This window comes from Orbicella franksi, chromosome 5, assembly GCF_964199315.1.
Source record: "Orbicella franksi chromosome 5, jaOrbFran1.1, whole genome shotgun sequence".
Classification (NCBI taxonomy): domain Eukaryota; kingdom Metazoa; phylum Cnidaria; class Anthozoa; order Scleractinia; family Merulinidae; genus Orbicella; species Orbicella franksi.
Genome location: NC_138149.1, coordinates 31,858,797 through 31,876,904, shown reverse-complemented (window position 1 = coordinate 31,876,904; position 18,108 = coordinate 31,858,797). Strand labels below are relative to the sequence as shown.

Sequence of the window (18,108 nt, the reverse complement as noted above, 5' to 3'; positions counted from 1 at the left end):
TAGACAGTCGTGAGATTTGTTTAGCACCCCAAGAGTTTCGAGGAAATTGTTCGTACCGTGCTCCGGATGTGGAAAGTTTGATGACATCTACCTTAATGACGAAGGTTTGTACGTTTGTTTTGTTTATTGACACGTGTGTGCTCCAAATTGTTTGTAATGGATTCCGCTCTCCCTGTCAGGACCAACAGTTTCGGTTATCGTTCGCACCTGCTCTCAGTTGTACCCATAATAACTCGCCAGTTTGGGAATTACCATGCGCAGCTTAGATCTTATCTTAGCCGTTTGTAACGATGTTTTTGTCTCCTGGCCATATGGTATCTTTTGCACGCACGCAGATGCGACAGCTTCAAGACAGGTGATGGATTGTCTGAGAAAGGTCCCTCGCCTCTCTCGATCTCAAGACCGATTGCCGTTTGTTTATTAAATCCTTTTAGCTGTAAACATGCAATTAGGCGAGCCAGGTGTAACGAGATAATAAAACCGGCACGTGTTCGGGATACAACCCAGAAATCTCTGCAACCTGCTATTAAACTAAAACGTTTGTCTGGATGCCTGTCTGTCTGTCTGTCTATTTCTCCATCCCTCTTCACGGATTAGTTGAATTCTTTGGTGTGTGTGTACATAGAACTCCTCTAACTTCAGAGTGACGAGTAAAGATCGCGTGAAGATCTCTACACGCTGTTTAAATTTATCATCAATTAGTGCATTCCCTCCGGGAACGTGCGCGGAAGACCAGTGAAATGTGGAAACCAGCAAATGTCTAAGGATTTTGAAGACGTTTATTTAGCTGCGAGGTTCTACAATACACCTTTTATTTGGTCAAAACCAGCGGAAATACTCTCAGGCTTCTATTTATTTGCAAGCTGAATTGGAAAGACAGCAATTATTAATTAGTTTAATTTTTACAAAGGCATTTAGTCTTCTTAAGATACGATGGAAGTGTAGTTAATTTCTCAGAACTTAACCGACTAAAGAGGAGATTTTAGAGTGGAGAAATCCACGTATACAACACTCAGTAATTAAATTTCATTTTCTTAGCTGCGTATACGAGCTCACACGTAAAGAACTGAGACAAATTGTTGCCTCATATACGGCTCTCCATGACCATGCTCTCTTCACGTGCTCTGTAATCATCGTGTCTGGTGGATAAATTAAACTTTTATGCCATTAATCCCGGATTGCCAAAGGGCTAATTTGGTCTGATATACTGTTACAGATCATATCTACCTAATCCCAAGCCAACGATATTCATTTCTCATCTTCTTTAAGGCCTTTAGTTAAAACAAGCTTTTGGTACTCTTCTACAATTTTTCCTGTCCGTTCTTTCATAAATTAAAGAGCTAGATTCCCTTCAGAGGCTATCGTTAGCTTCACGATTGAAGGAAGATGAATTCAGCTAGAGTAGAAAGTTAGAAAACGTCACTGCTTTGCCGACATAGCTTTTGATGTCGGAATCGAGGGTAATGAATGCGATATGCACTGACATTAGTTCGTCAACTCACCCATAACATCGGTATCACAATTATTGAATGTCCGCTCTACATAGTTATCTACCTTGGGGACACGACTATTGTACATAAGCTAAACACTGCAGAAAACAGCCTCACGAGCCTTCACTGAGTAGCGAGCTACAAACCCCGGTGATTGTAAAGATTTCAAATCAAGAATATCTCGTATATCTCGGAGCCGAGAAAAAACACTTTTACTGGCCGGCGGAAGAAACGGCGTACTTTAGGGTTTTTCACGCGAGAGTAGGTCAATTTCCTCGTGGTGCTGGAATAGACGGACGGCAAAAGAGAACGGAATATCTCGGTTAGTTCAGAGATGATACGATACGTTAATATGTATATATTCAAGCCAAACAACGGATCGACATAATCTTAGTTGTAGCAGATTGTTCGCCTGGTTCAGTGTGCTTATGAGTAAGTACGAAACTTTTTTCTATGGTTTAGTGAAACCGATTTCACCGCCGTACAGAGGTTGCTACTAGAATTGCTACTAGAATTCGTTAAGGGAGTTGTAAATTTAGGCAGGTTAAACATATAGTAATTAACAAATTGGGTAAACAACATATCAAAGCTGGAATTTTCTTTCGCTTAAATGACTGGTGGCGGAATTATATACTACAAATACATCGGATGGTATTATCTTCGTTATCTGCCATGTTTGTCTGAGCTCTAAAAGCGGAACTTAATGCACCTTGTTTCAAATCGCCCGTCTGTCAGTAAACACGAGGTGAACTTAAGAACTTGATGGAAATAGTGGAACTAGTCTCACGAGTGATCTCAGCAAGCCATATCATTGATAATTCGTTGCTATCAGTGCTCATTTTAAGCCAGGAGCGAACGATCAGCGTGATCAAGAATTGTATTGTTTTTCGCGCCACTAAGTGCTGTGCGCAGACCGACTCCCACGAAAAACAATCGACAAAGATCTAAAAGCAATCTCGAGGAATTAGTTTAGATATGATAATGGCTCCATACGAAGACATCCAAAGAAAACATAATATTAGTTGATCTTAGTCGCCTAAGAAAACGCTAGAAGGAAAAAAACACATTTTTGCACAGAAAATGTTTCTTTTGTTTAGTTCCTTATGCTTCGCTAGAACTATCTAATGAGGTCAATTTCTGCTAAATTGGACGTTTGACATATCTGGGGAAACAAATGCCGGTTAAACTGTCTCTCTCGACTTTGAATCTAGCAAATTCACAGTACGCTTATGTTTTCGTAGTGTTTTTTCTAATTAGTCAAGGCACAATTTTCTGTCAACGGCCGCGGCATACTTTTTTAAACGAGGAAAACGCCAGTTTTGAGGAAGCTCTTAGAACGGCAACGAACTCTGGACTTGAAAATAACAGCAATGAACATCTTGTTTCATCTTACACGTGATCTTAAGAGAGAGCAATGTTCTTTTATACAGAACAAGAAAAATCAGCCTTCGTTAACACGCTCTAAGATCTTAATTCAGGTCTTTGTTCATTGTTTATTTGTACCCCTGCCGCTTTCATTCACGGGCCACAATTATAAGACTACCTTTAATCTTAAGAGACCCTTGCACATTGTTTCTTTTACTAACAAATGCACCTTAAAATAAAGCATTTTTACTTACTCAAGCGACCGCAATTAACGCGCTGTACGGTCGCCAGGGGAAGGAACAAAAGGCTTGAATAAACAGCCAAACACAAAACCGTGGGAAAGTTTGCGATTGTGTAAAATATGTACATTTTTAACAACTCCTCCATGTATCGGCATTCCTTACAAAGCGCGCACTAGTAAATCTTGACGCGACTCGGAAAGCCTTAATTGATTCTTGGAAACGGGTCAACTCACCCCAGCCATGCTTAACCAATGCTTTCGCGTTTTGTGTTTAATCAATTAATGCGCCCGGCTTAACCTCATTTAAAAAAGTATGTCAAGCATGCTTTAAAAGAGGGTCGATGTGCTTTGTTTTCCTAAATTCTATTGTCCAATCGAGGTCGGCAATTATTATTTACTTATTTTTCATTTTTTACACGCTCCGTTCGTCTGTCCACTTTACACCAGTAGTTAAGAGAGAATGGATTCTCGTTTTTAATTGGCCCTTTAAACAATGCACTTTCCTTTCTCTTTTCAAGACACGTGCATAACATAGGACCGGATAACGTCCCCATGTTCCAACCAATCAACGTCGCGAGAATTACTTGACAGAATGTCATTTATTTTACTTATTTATATATATATCGTAATCTTGGCACGGGGATACCGTGTTGATCAAGAGTCGCTTAGCTTGTTACAATTTTTTTCCGGAGTTTTATCATGAAGCGCTCGTTTAGCGAGAGTGATCTGGACGAGGGAGATGATTTCCAGCGAAATCAGAGAGAGTGAGTGTTGTTTAAAACTTTGTGACCTGTTAACGCAGTTAAAAGTTTATTAACAATCCCTGATCGTTGATTCATTTAAGTTCCGATGCAGTCGACAGCGACACTCCCGAAGCAAGTGCGCGAAAGAGAAGGCGAGGGGTGAGAAAGATTTATTCAATTGTACAATTTTATGTGCACAAAATAAGTTGACACTTCTATTTTATCAACAGCAAATTGAAAAGAAGAGACGAGATCGAATTAACAGTTCACTTGCCGAGTTACGGCAGTTGGTCCCAGCAGCGCTGAGGAAACAGGTGCGTTTTAATAATAATTCCATTAAATTCAAATTATTTCCACGTGACTGCGAAACCTTGCACGCGAAGACTCATTTCGATGGGAAAAATTTTCCGTCGTTATAGAATCACTTAATTTTCGTATCCAAGAGCTAAAATTGGCAATATTGTGAACGCTGAAAAATTTTCCTTCTCGACTTTTCTTGTGTAGGAATTTTAAGAGCGCAATATCATTTGTATCGAGCTATGATTTCACGTGTAAGAATTGACTTTGTAGGGATCAACGAAGCTTGAGAAAGCAGAGATACTCCAATTGACAGTCGAGCACTTGAGAGGTTTAAAATACGGCGCTGAATACAGCAAAGGTGAGAGAGCACTACAGTAAACAGTGGTGACAAAAACCTTGTTGAGAGAACCACTTCTTTCTCAAAACTAATATCACTTTAAGACGAGCCAGGAGATTTTAAGGGGCTTCTGTTTTAACTTGTGCAACGCGTGCAACACGCTTGTACCTCACCTCGCATGGGAAAGCGAAAGTTTAAAAGCTGCATCAGTAGTAAAAAAGCTGAGGCGAAAATTAATAGCAGAAATCAAGGGCTCTTTGTAACTACGAGCAAAAGAATTCTCGCTTTTTTCATGTTGTGGTTTACGCTTGATATACATCAGCGGCAGAATAAGAACTGGCTTAGTATACTCTGGCACAATAGCGCAAAACAATTTTAAGACCTTTTAACGTCCTGTTGAGTTATCGTGGTAAAGGACTTGATTTAATGATCGATGACCGGCAGTTACTCATGTTTATTCATCCATCTTTCGCCCGCAGGTTTCGCCATGACGCACGCCTCGGATAGTCGCGTAACAGGGAACGAAGAATGCATAGCTGATGGTAAACCATGCCTGTCCACCTCGGCGGACAGTTCGCAAACCGCACGCTTGTCCCCTGCAAAGCTGCAAATCATTAATCACTTCAACTGGAACAATTCAACACAAAGCGGGCAACATAGTCACCCAAGTTCGCCTCTGACAAGTCCAACGAAGGTTGATTTAGAACCATCGTCATCATGGCAAAGTTCTGGTCGGTTTTTAGCGCATTTGAAACAACAGGAAGGATGCCAAGGAAAAAAGACCGAGGCACACAACAGACAAGAATGGGGGATGTCTGTTTCTTTAAACTGCCCTTCCATGTTTCCACTGCAAACACCAGGCCTTTCAAATGTTTTTCAAGCTCCTTTTCGACAAGCCGTACCTCTGATAGACTGGTCGATGGCCTTGATAACTAAGACTAACATTTCTACACCTTTCCGAACTCCTTGGGCGCCCTGAATGAATTTACTGGCGCGAAATAAAGTTTGCGTTCGGGAAATTAAGTAAAATATTCATGACATATTCGGTCAAAAACAAGCAAGGCTATAACTACTCAGTGATGTGAATACCTACCTCTCTACTAACTGCACGAGCTTATTGCAGCTAATGAATAACTTCTAGTATCTGGGTGTAAACTTTCAAACTTAGCCATCACTAATATTACAGAGGTTTAAGGTTTTTAGAAATCTTATTAAAAAAGACACGATGTAAAAAAGCCTTATATCTTAATCAAAGAAGCTTTTTGTTTGGTCTTAATCAATAGATCCTTCGTCTACAAAGTAAATAAGTTTTTTTTCTTTTTTTGCGAATTAGCATTTGATTATTGACTGAATGCGATTTTCTGCTCTCTCGACTGAATCTTGTTTTGTATAATAACAAAGGTATTGCCGAAATTGTCTTTTTTATAATAACATCGGCTTTTGTGGGATTACGTTCTAAAACTCTCCAGCTTAACCTAATGTAGGGAAGAATGGAAAACCCTGTGGGTGATATTGCCTCACTCATAAACCTTTCAAAGATTACTCACTCGAGATAGTTATTTGTGCCTAATCCATAATACAGCCTCTCTTTTCAAAGTTACCAATATCTAATTAATTTTGTGAAACTGCGCAATTTCTTAGTAAAATGGGTATGGTTTTACACTAACAGATGAAAAACGCGCGTGTATTTTCTAGTTTAGAGCCCTCGAGCCGAAAAACAATTACCTGTGAAATAAAACGCTCCAACAATCAAGTTTTTTTTTTTTTCCTGAAGATGTTCAATATTGATCACGTTGAGTGCTTCTTTGTCTAATCCGCTTTTAATTCGATACTACTCTGTCGAAATGCCGGTTCATTATCAGACGCAAATGTCGATATATGCAAATGTATAGATTTTTCCATAAATGCCGACAATTTAATTGGGAATTGACAAATCTCTTCCTTGCGCAGTAAACTGACTAATGCCTTTGTCTTTGTGGTGGAATGTCAACTTAAACAAGTTTAAGGACGTTAGGATATGAGAATAAATGTCTTTATCACTGTCAGGAGACATGTCTTGCCTTAGAGACTCAGTATTTCATGCAGTGTCTAAAAAGCGTGAAACAAGCCCACTCATGACTGTTAGAAATTTGTCTGAAGACAATGCAAACGCGTGGCACTAGGTTTCGAGAGGTCCCTGGGAACAAGCTCAAGATACAAGGCAGCGGACCTCTGTTTCTTTACTAATGATGTCATAGAGGAGTCCTCGATTAGAAGACCCCGCAGGGAAACTGGGCCCAGAGAGAAGAGAGAGGACCCTGGGAACGACATTTCTCGGTTATATTTTCGATCTGCGCCAGACTCCACGCCTCCGACGATGAGATTTTCTCCCGGGGGAGGGGGTACTCCCTTATATTGGCTATAAAGGTATGTGTGGCCCCAAAGGGTATGATTTTTCCGCCGTTGTGGTCATAAACAGAGCTATGGTTTCTGCACTCTAGTCTTGAATTCGGTATGTTTTTTAGAAGGTACTTTTTAATCATCATCGATAACTGACCATTAACAAAACCTCTCAGGAGCTAGCTAGAAGCCCATGAATCTTATCATAAATTATGTTAAGGGCAACTGTGCCAGCTGCAACGGTCATAACTGGGTATCGAATTTTTGGTCAGGTCATAAAAAGGTAGGGAAAATCGTAGATTTTGGTCATAAATAGGGAAAGGATTTCTGGGAGTGGGCCGCACACCTTTACTTACCCCACCCAATTTTTCGGGGAGTACCCCCGGGGATTTTTTTGTTTTAATTTGAGTTTCACGAGTCCTTGTTGTTGAAATCCAAATAAAGTACTGTGTTATGATGGACCACTGTATAAGGACTGATTCGCCTCACATTTCTTTGACAGAAATTTCACATGATACGCATGTGTAACTAGTAACTTATAGAAATCCATGTTACTTTCTATACCCAATCAGCGTGATTGTTAATTTGTCGAGATTTAGAAATGTTTGGGAATCAAGAGCAAAGTGAAAGCCAAAACGTGATATCGATATTTCCCGCGATTGGCACCGGTCACGTGCTTTTGCTGCTAAGATCTTGGTCCTCTTAGGGGTTCTTTTCAAAATTTCCGACGATCACCCCCGTCCTTTTTAAATGGGAGTCTCCTCTCACCGGCAAAACCGTGCCTGTCACAAGGAAATGTCAGGTGCTTGTTTTCGCTTCACTGGAGAACTTTGATTGAGGGATCAACGCGTCCTGCCTAACACGGTCAAGGTAGTGGCTCACAGTAATACATATTGGTTGTTACTTGCGGCTAGACACCAGTTTATCTCGGCTGTGCACGCCTTTTGTTGTCGGTAATGGGAGAGGGCTGTAAAGGGGACGGTAATGGTCGGGATCGATTGACCGTTGCGTTACATACGAAGCGTCAAGTCACGCTCAATGCAGTAGATTCTTGACTCAGATTCTTGTCTCGTCTCCTTTACATCTCGACGTGACAGTAATAACCGTTGAGATCACTTGAATTAAGCCCGCAAGAATTTATTTCGCAGATTCCGAAGTCGATTTGGTCCTGTGTTTGGAACGTTCGTGAAAATATCACACTCGCGCTGGCGAATGTTTGTATGAATTCATTTGCATACGATTACTGAAACCTGTGATCGCTGCAAACAAACATGGCGTTTACGCCACTGTTATGGCTAGTTCTCTTCGTGGCTCCTTCAACAATTCTTGCTCAATGTCCTAAAAATTGTCTTTGCTCTTCACAAGGAAGCCCAGGATCGCCGAGTTATAAGAAAATCGTCGATTGTTCAGGAAAACTCGGCAATTTGGAAGTCGCTCCCGACATCCCAACGGACGCTACTCATCTGTAAGTGAATATTATCGTGCGTGAATATTTCACGCGTTTAGTTTACTTTTATTATTGTTAGGCGTTGTGAACGAATATTTACAATTCCTTTTTAATATTTCATCTTTTTTTAATCTCGTTCGTGCCCAGACGAAGCAAGATCGCACTGCGACTGTAGGCGATGTTGCCTATGGAGGGGCAAATATATTTTCGCACAGTTCGCGTTAACAATATATACATTTAACTACCTCGATAGGTAATCTTGAATGGTTCTTCACTTGATCTTCAGACACATGAATGATCATAATGTTTTCGCCGATGTCGTGCATCTCAAACTAAATAGACGCTTGATAGCTTCCTCTGGGAAAACGTCAAGACAAGAAAGCGACCTAAAATAATAGAGACCAACAAAAACTCGAGAACACAATACGACGTAGATACGACACTTGCATATTGTGCTTGAAAGTGAGCAGCATTTCTCCGAAATCGAAAGAGACTTTAAATGTTCTTTCTTTTATCAAATTAAAATATGAAGCTTTGGCAGCGGGGATTCGCATTTTACGATCGGTAGCGTAAGATGCTAGTATTTATTATTTATTTTGTTATTCAGTGGTATGAAAGTTACATACACGAGGGATATTACAATTGAAATCTACAACGAAGTCAACAGCGTGTCGATTTCACGTTTTCTATGTAGCGAAAAAAAAAAAAAAAAAAAAAAAAAAAACTGCTCAATTTCCGTCTTCCTCCCTAAACATGTTGGCACGTTTCAGCTCACGAACCATTTTGTAAATTGTTTTCCTTTCTCGCTTACGAGGTTTACATTTCCATTGACACCTTTAGCATCCAATTGTTAAATTCTGCTGAACTGCATAAATTAGCGCTTAGGAAACAAAATGACGTGTTGTTATCGAGTTAGCGCCCTTAAAAATATCGTTAGTTATACTGCTCTGGGGAAATATTTTTAACAATGTAACTAACGCGCGTTCGTTGCAGTTGCAATTAAACTCTTCATTTAATTTTTCCCGAGGTCAAGATCGCGAGTTTGACCTTGTCAACTGAAACTATTCTTACATCACGTTCAAAACGATCCAGTGCAATTAAGTTACAAACAACAACGATGTTTAGCGTCTCTCTCTCTCTCTCGATCGCTTTAATTCGTCTCAAGCAATTTGTTTTGGCTTGTTACCTCATATAGAAATTTTTCTGCGCTGGAAAAAAGACGCATAACCGTCGTATTATACGAATTTTCAAAATTGAATACGATATGTTTGATGGTATTTGTCATACGTGTTGTTTGTAACTTTATTTTCGTATGCCATCCGTAGAGCTGCGTAGAGGTTGAAATTTATTCCATCGACCATGTGATCTGTTGTTTCATATTAGTTTCATTTCAGTGTAATTGAGTCAATTTCAGAGCAACGCGTCATTAACTTTGCAATTAATTTTCTTGTACATAACGTTTGTTAATTTGTACCTAGGTAAGTGTTTATGCGAAGAGCATGCCGACTCTCCAATCGTTTCTCAGTTTTGTTATCTTGCTAATCTATTGTCATTCCCTGATATTTTCATGTTTGAAACTGGAATTAATAAACATTTACCTCAAACATAGCGTGCCTCTAGCGTATTAACCATGACCGTTATGTGAGCTTATTTGCATTAATCTATCATGTGTTGTCCGCATGCTGAGCTTAGAATCACATGCTGAACATATCTAATACACACGATTTTCGCCAAAGCAGTACCTGTGTTACCAACAACAGCCTAATTTGAAAGCAATCGCTTTTTTTCACCTTTCTCGCTTCTAATTTGTTTTCAAAATAAATATTTAGTTAATATGCCACGAACTTGTCAATTTTACGACCGCAGCCGTGATGACAATCACGTATGAGGACGATTTGCTAACCGACTATTTCCATGATTGTTTCTGGAAAGTTGTTTTCTTTAGAAACAAAACTGTTGAAATGGTGAAATAGCTTATCATATGTGTTGTAAATACAAGAGAAGTCGCAACAATTTGTGTCACGCGACAGGCAGTTTGGTCCAATTATTTTTTTTAGTTTTCAAACAGTTCTCATAAGTTCTCTCAGTATATGTTTTGTGAAACACTGACACAGACATGAGGATATTCTGCTGCCAAAACAAAAAGACTGAAGCAGAGGAGACGAAGAAAAAAATATACTTCAATGATTAATTATAACATGCGTTCAGTCACGAAATAAGAAACTGTATTTATACTTGGGTTTACACAACGAAGTGAAACAATAGTCCATTCAAGTCACAAAGTGGAGATTTAATCACACAATTGGGGTCATCTTTGCAGGAAGGTTTTCTCGCTTTAGTTGTAATCTGATCATTTGTAAGCTTGTTATGAAATCTGTGCCTTTCGAAGACAATTATGGCCAGTTAAGTAACTTAGGGATTTGTGTATTTGCTTATCCGTGTATCATGAACTTGGGAAGAAATTTATCTTACTAACCCCCGGTGAGATTTTAAAACTATTAAATGCAGAAAAAAAAGCAGTCGAGACCCCGGAAGACCATAAGTAAACAATAGAACTACTATAATTCCAAAATAACGTGCGCGGATCTTCGTGTGGGGATTTTCGGACAGAAAGTGGTAGTAAAATTGGCGGAGTAGGGCGCGGTAAGGTAGCTGGGTTAGATTAGTGAAGGGTTGTTTTGGGTAGGGTCAAGAGGTATCTCTCCTGGTTAGGGTAGGGCAGAGTAAGTTAGGGAACAGCAAGTTAGTGTCTATAGGCTAGGGTAAGGTAGGCTGCTAGATTATGGTGGGGAAGGATAAGGTAGAGTAGGGTAACCCAGGGTAGGGTAGGGTGTCACCGAGGAGTCAATCTGAAGTGTTCAGTGCTTCATATTTGTATCCGTATAGAAGCCGCTCAAACTGGTTTTCTTTGCAGTCGTTATCTGTCTTCACGTAAAGCTCTTTCTCACTTCTTGTAAAGCATCTTCTATTTTCGCGCTCTTGACGGATACAATTTTCACTGATCAAATGTGTCATGCAGGGCAAAAAGTAATGTTTAGGGTTTTCTTTCTAACTGGGTTTGTCCACGAGGTATCCAAGCTGGTTTGTTCAAACAAGGATGCTTTTTTTGCAGAGACTTGCGTAACAATCGTCTGAAGATAGTAGCATCAAGTATTATCCAGAAAACGCCTGGTCTGAAAGAACTGTAAGTGGAGTTTTGATTATGGTGTTGAGGACACCTTATTTTATAACATAACTGAGATACTACGCGCGCTCTCATTGGTCGATAGGTGTGCTTAGATGAGAGCATGTAAACACAGTTGTGACGTTTTAGATTCGCGCGCATTCTTGAGAAATATTCCATTAAAGCAATAGAGTACTTTTCCCGTGTTTACATAGCCCGGCTCATTTAAACACTTTGGGGGCTGGGTTAGGGTTATGTGTCACAGGTTTACACAACTGTCTTCGAGTTCTCCGAACGCCCCTCGTGTTTAGATGAGGCCATGCAAACACGAAAAAGTACTCTATTGCTTAAATATATAACGGCTGGTGTAATGTGCCTTCTGTACACTCAAAGAGCGAACGGAAGACAAGTAAAAACTCTTGCCGAGCGCGTTGACCTAAGACATCACCACACTACTCAAAAAGTCACTTTGGAGGTTTAGTTTTCTTTGCACCATGAATACTTTGAGCTTATTGACTGACTGGGGGGGCCGGACGGCTTCAGGTTAACACGTGCGGACCGAGCGCGGCAACACGTGTGCGTCCTGATCAAACGTCGAATACGTTCCCGCCCGGCCCCTCCCTCAGTCAATAGGTATTTTATCATACCACCTTTTGTGAGCTTCGTACGGTGGTATAATAATTTTTCCGGGATTCCATAGCCAATCTTCATAGCTTGGCTCACGTAAATTCTCCAGTCCCAACAGCTTTATGAGACTATTTCAGTGATTGTTGACACGATTACTGTATTCACATTCTGAGTTCATACGAGTCTACCGCAGTTCATTTGAGTATTAAGTTTTAGACAAAGAAGTGTTTTCTTTTCTTCCCCAGTTACTTGAGTGGAAACCAGTTGACCTGTGACTGCAAACTGCTCGGTGTTCACAATGCTAGCCTCCACCTATCCAAGTTTACAGGCACTTGTTACAAGCCGGAAAAACTCAGTGGCAAGGATATCGCGTCTCTTAAGCGAAGGGACTTCTGTCGTAAGTGTTTTATACTGATTCTTACCGCTTTGTCATCACAATTGATAGAACAGAGTTAGTTTGCGAAACACACTGTTATTTGCGTGAGCTCGGAACACGCAGTGTCCGAAAAGGTCTAGGCTCGATTGCCTACCGCTGTCCGGGAAAAGAGCTCGGGCTCCCTCTCAAATCGAGTCTAAAAAGGGTCTGGAAAGAGTACGGATGAATGAGAGGGATTTAGGCCTAGGAGAGATCGCTTTTCGCTGCGCGAAAAAGGTGTGATATTTCTGTGAAAAATAAAAGAAATTAGGAATGCTAGATTTCTTCGCGGAAAAGTTTTGGCGGGCTTTTAACTTTGAAATGCAAACAAAAACAGTTTAAACGAGAAATAAGTAAGTTGTAAGTGTCGAAGACTGAAAAGAAGGGAATGCGGAATTGCCTGGACGGTACCACGGAATCCAAGCTACTAACATAGTTAGGAAATAAGAATTAAATTATCGTAAAAAGCTTAAAAAACGCGTCTGCATCTGAATTCCACAAGTGTAATTTTTATTTTTTAACAGGTGGTTGTGCTTTGGTCAAAGAGTCTCAGAAGTCAAAGATTGATAAAGAATACTCCATGGAAATCAATGCTAACTGCGACACTCACGTGCGACTGTTTTGTCGAGGAATGAACACCGACTCTCCCAAAGAATATATTACACTTTTTTCTGTCCAGAAAGAAAACTTTGCTTACATTCACGACTACATACAGCCTTCCGCATCGAAAGACAGTTGTGATAAGGCCAACGGTGAGAAAACTCTTGTTTTTATGCATTCATTTGCAATTTTAAGGCTTTTTATGTATGATATAACCCAGGTTCATCACTACAAGGAACAAACCTTTTCTCTTCCCCTACCCTCCTCGTAAACCGACGTGTCCCCTGTCAATGTTTTTGCTCCCTAAGTTCACTTTTCCCTTCACTTTTGCGCCCTTCCCTGGTCGCCGAAAAGAAGAAACGATCATTAATTTTGCATGAGTTCGATCTCAGGCTGTCACAGAATTCTGTCATTTTGTCCTACAAGATTGAAACAGTTTCTACTGGAAGAACTAAATTAACGATAATGGCGATAACTAGATTAACATAAGCTTAGTTCTTCATAATAGCAACGACTCGTCTCAAACTGCAATTTAGTTAAGCTAAACTCCTTAAATTTATTTTCAGGAGGCTCTACATACACCGAGGCGGGATCAACAAGCTTCTCTAAAGTCCGCCTGGATCTCAACAGTATGACTATAGTAGCCAATGATTTCCATTACTCCACTACAAGCTCTGGAAAACAGATCAAATATGGTGAAGCAGGAGATTGCTATTCTGCCAGCAAAGAAAATTGTCGGAAAGGAAAATTTAAAATTGATCTTACAGGAACCGGTTTTCGCCTTAAGGTGAGTTTAAAGACAAGATTATACCCTTCTGGGATCTTCTTAGTCTTTCACAGTGGTGGGTTTGGTCTGTGAGAATGGAAAGTGATTTTGAAGGTGTCAGGGTTAACAGCCCAGTCAAGGATGCAATGTTATCAGGATACCAATCAATATATTAACATCTGTCAGTCAAAAATCAATCCATCCATCAATCAAGAAAATAATCAATTTATCAGTCAATTAGTCAGGCAATCAATCCATCAATCAATCAATCAATCAATCAATCAATCAATCAATCAATCATCAAGCAATTTAATATTAACTTGCTATTGAATTATAACTGATAATTAATAATCAATTAATTAATTAATGATCATCTATTGATATATGAATTCACCCATTAATAGTTAATTTGTTAACAGAAGATCAATTTGCCCTTTTCTTACTTTTTTCGTTCTAGGAAGAAGTTTACTGGGAACCTTATGGTACTCCATCAGATATGAAGAACATACTGAACATTAATGATGACCGTGCACGAGTGTCTGCAGAGTGTGGTGGATATTGTGGAGGTTGTAGGCCTCATGGAAAGTTAGGAGTGGAGTTGGATCAAACGTATTGTCCACAAGAGGGAATTAAACGTAAGACAATTGTCACAACACCTCGAAATATTGTACAAGATGTCTCATCCATCCATCCCTTCCCCTCCCCTTTTCCTCACCTCCCCTCTCCCCTTCACTCCCCTGCTCTTCCCTCCCATCCCATCCCATGGATTTATCCATCCAAACATTGTGTAGTAAGAGAGTAATTTGTCATGTGGCTTTTGATCAGTGTAAATAGGACCCAACAGGAACCCTTTACCCTTGAATTCAGCGGCAGAGACAGTGCCATTCTTTTGCATAACAAACATGGTTCTTCAAAACACAGTATCTCGCACAGGCTAATCAAATATTCAAGAAATCAAACGTTGTTGTTTATAACGGTTAATGCACTCAGCTACAGCTGGTAGTACACAGACATGCAACTTAAACTAAAAGAAACAAATATATCAACTAACCATAATATGCTTAAAAATCCAAATTAGTGGGAGGCAGGCCAGTTGGCTAGTTACAAGCATGACCGAGGAGTTGAGCCAGGGTCTACCAAGAAACAACTTCAACTTAGTGGTCAGAGCAGGACTTGAACCCTCGACCTCCCGATTTCAAGTCCGGCACCCTAACCACTCGGCCACGCTTAAACCAATTAATAACCCTTTCATGCTATCTTGGCAGCTTGCCATCAACCATTAGGAATGGAGGACCGCTCTATTACAGACAGCCAAATCACAGCCTCCAGCTTTAAAAATGACCGAAGCAAGAGTTTCAGACCAGCTTACGGCCGACTGAACAACAGACCCTCTGGAGCAATGGGTGGGGCTTGGTGTGCAGGAACATCAGACAAATCCCAGTACCTACAAATAGATCTGAGAAAGGAGATGACATTATCCGGTGTTGCCACTCAAGGACAGATAGATGAAGCCAACTGGGTTGCAACATATTCCATTCAGCACAGTAAGGATGGAACCAACTGGAAGGATTACAAGGAATTTGGATATAAGGAGGTATGTTTTGTTTTTCTGACGGTTTTACTTAAGGCTCTGAAACACATCACTTGCAGCAAGAAGACGCCCCTTTAACTCTGCCCAACTCAAATTCAAAGGAGCTACGTCACGGTTTGCGTAGCGTTAAAAGATAAGCCAAATTTTTCAAGATTGTCGTTTGCAATCCGTGTTAATCATAACAATTACAATTTCCTCAAATGTGATTGGTGCATAAACTGCTGTATTTTGCTCTAATTAATCTGCAAAGCTGTAATCGACAGTGTAATCGGACAGTTGGCTGTAATCGGACACCTGTAATCGGACAGTTACATGGGCCAATCATTTTAAGTCCTCTCCACTAAATCCACCAAGCACAACATTGATTACAATCACTATGGTAACCACTTCAAGAGACTGACTTTGTAAAATTGTGGAGGTTTAGTCTCTGGTGACTGTTTTGAAAGAAACTTAACAGCCATTTTGCAAGCTATTCTCCATATTTTTAATTATGATATTTAAAAATGACTATTAAATGCTCTTTTTGAAATGAATTTTTGCTTTTGTGGGAAATTGTAATTGTTATGATTAATTGGTAACAGGACATCGTGTCGTCCAATTCAGTCTGAAATCACACTCGTGATTAACAAATCGGACTCCCACTTCGAGGTCGTCCGATTTTGTTAACCACTCGTGTGATTACAGACTGAATTGGACTCCACTCAGTCCTATTACCATTATTAATCTTCTCCATCCTAAGGCATACTTGCTCCGTTGTGGTTTATTAATGTCTCTCTGGCGTTTTTCTATCTTAGTAAACTAATATTTTCAGGTTTCCTTCAATTCAAAGGTGTTTCGCACGTGTCCAAAGTAACTCAAAATACCGTGACTGAGCTGCATTAAGGAAAAAGACCCAACCTTTTTCCCCCTTCTTGAACGTCGTTGCACATGCCACCCCAAAAACCTATAAATGGACGGTACTTTTTCTGCACTTATTTGTTTGCGTATTACAGTAAAGGAGAGTACCAATGAAATCCTTACAATGCCACTCTTTCTTTGTTGTCTTTAGAAATTTGATGGCAATGTGGACCAGCACAATGTCGTGAAAAACTGGTTTAATCAGCGATTCCGAGCGCGGTTCGTAAGAATTAGACCTGATTTGTATAGCAGTCCAACAAACACAATCTGTTTGCGTGCTGAGCTGTACGGATGTGATACAGGTAACTGAGACTGATGGAAGAGTCTGGGGTTCATGTGTAAGTAATAATGTTGTTGAGACGCCGGTACAGAAACAGGAGGCAGGGATCCATCTTTGGAGAAGCCAGACTACTCATCGTTGCAAGAACTAAATTCTGGACTTTGTATACGATGGTTACGTCTGCAGTACGAGCGGCAGTCAAAACCGAGCTGTCCCTACCGAAGCAATATGATATAGTAGTCTTTTTCTTCACAGCTAACAAAGAATAATGACAATACTGAAGTTGCTTTGGCCTCGTATAATGCTTAACTCAAAATTCTAGGTTTGCTTTGAAGAGGAACAGCATATTTTGTTCAAAATGACACAACTATCATCCTACCTGGCGACAGCGATCGACGGTCGAACGCGGGCGACCCATTTTTTCCCCCAAACTAAAGGCTTGGAGATACAAAATGTGTCATTTATTTTTTACTTTTTACAATCTGATATGGTCTTTAGAATTGTAAATCCATTTTCGTGAATACTTAATGCCTTCTCAAGCGAGAATACTTACCCGAGTTCAATCCCCCTCCTGCTTACATGCATTTGACGTTAGGACAGCACAGTTTTTCCTGTCTGCTGACTTCTGATTGGAGGAAGGTATCTTGATCGAGCAAGAGTACAACTAAATGATTGCGCTCTTGCTTGAGCCTTAGCCCCAAAGAATTGTTCAAAGGGTGGATAATGTAATTCACTAGGTGAATCGCTTTCTGGTAGACAATTCTGAACAAACAAAACCTACGCCATCTACTGGATAGTAATTAATCTCGCAGATTGCATTACTAATCTTTTGAACACCCAGGGCCTCTGTTCTAGTTGACCACCACATACTTATCAGAAAAATATGGTGGGTGCTTATTTAGCAGGTAAGGGGCATAATAGAGACTTGGGGCTGTTTTGTGCTGTCGTTGAAATGTTGAAAATACTTAATAAAATTCTACTCCGTTTCTTGACAGATATAGTCTCTGTTGCGATCCAAAGCAGTATGACGAAAAACTGTTGGACGCCAGTGACCTTCTCAAATCCATGCGAGCCTGGAGATGGAACGCTGTTTTCTTTACAATCCTACTGTCAGGGGGAGGGAGTGATGATGACGTTTCGTGGTGATGGAAGCCTGGTCCACAGCTGTAGCGGCAAGTGCGTGTTCAAGAATGCAAAAGATCAACTTGCCCTCAGAGACGGACCATGCGATACATTTACAAGGCGTGAAAATCCTTCTGGGGCTATAGTTCTTACTCATACAGCCAGTGGCTTATGTGTCAACTTGGACGCTGCGAACAAGTTGATTTTGACTAGCTGCAGTAGCACGTATCTGTTTGAGCTCACACAATCAGGTAATTAAAATAGTGGTTTGGTTCCGGCAAATGGTGGTATATGTTAATGTTAAGTTTGAATAAATTGTTCTCACCCTCAAGAATTACTAAGGCA

At 40.3% G+C, this 18,108-nt stretch overlaps 2 protein-coding genes across 2 annotated transcripts in view; both read left to right on the top strand.

Annotated features, from left to right (window-relative positions):
- Positions 1-3,533: 3,533 nt before the first annotated feature.
- On the top strand, positions 3,534-5,712 carry LOC145488238 (hairy/enhancer-of-split related with YRPW motif protein 1-like). Its single transcript, XM_081467059.1, has 5 exons — positions 3,534-3,860; positions 3,941-3,998; positions 4,070-4,153; positions 4,410-4,497; positions 4,956-5,712. Exons 1-5 carry the CDS (start codon positions 3,796-3,798, stop codon positions 5,453-5,455), a joined length of 795 nt encoding a protein of 264 aa, XP_081323185.1. The 5' UTR covers positions 3,534-3,795; the 3' UTR covers positions 5,456-5,712.
- A 2,250-nt stretch (positions 5,713-7,962) lies between these two features.
- Positions 7,963-18,108, top strand: part of LOC145488237 (uncharacterized) — a 29,133-nt gene continuing 18,987 nt past the window's right edge. Inside the window, exons 1-9 of the mRNA XM_081467058.1 lie at positions 7,963-8,320; positions 11,415-11,486; positions 12,338-12,489; positions 13,032-13,259; positions 13,674-13,894; positions 14,331-14,508; positions 15,139-15,467; positions 16,513-16,663; positions 17,637-18,014. Coding sequence (XP_081323184.1) covers positions 8,127-8,320; positions 11,415-11,486; positions 12,338-12,489; positions 13,032-13,259; positions 13,674-13,894; positions 14,331-14,508; positions 15,139-15,467; positions 16,513-16,663; positions 17,637-18,014 — 1,903 coding nt within the window. The 5' untranslated portion in view covers positions 7,963-8,126. The remainder of the gene's footprint in view (positions 8,321-11,414; positions 11,487-12,337; positions 12,490-13,031; positions 13,260-13,673; positions 13,895-14,330; positions 14,509-15,138; positions 15,468-16,512; positions 16,664-17,636; positions 18,015-18,108) is intronic.

Bases quoted from the DNA above. Each gene is read 5' to 3' on its own strand.
- LOC145488238 (XM_081467059.1), top strand. From the start codon at position 3,796: ATGAAGCGCTCGTTTAGCGAGAGTGATCTGGACGAGGGAGATGATTTC. The intron at 4,154-4,409 runs GTGCGTTTTAAT...TTGACTTTGTAG, and splicing joins CAGCAGCGCTGAGGAAACAG to GGATCAACGAAGCTTGAGAA. The intron at 4,498-4,955 runs GTGAGAGAGCAC...TTTCGCCCGCAG, and splicing joins CGGCGCTGAATACAGCAAAG to GTTTCGCCATGACGCACGCC.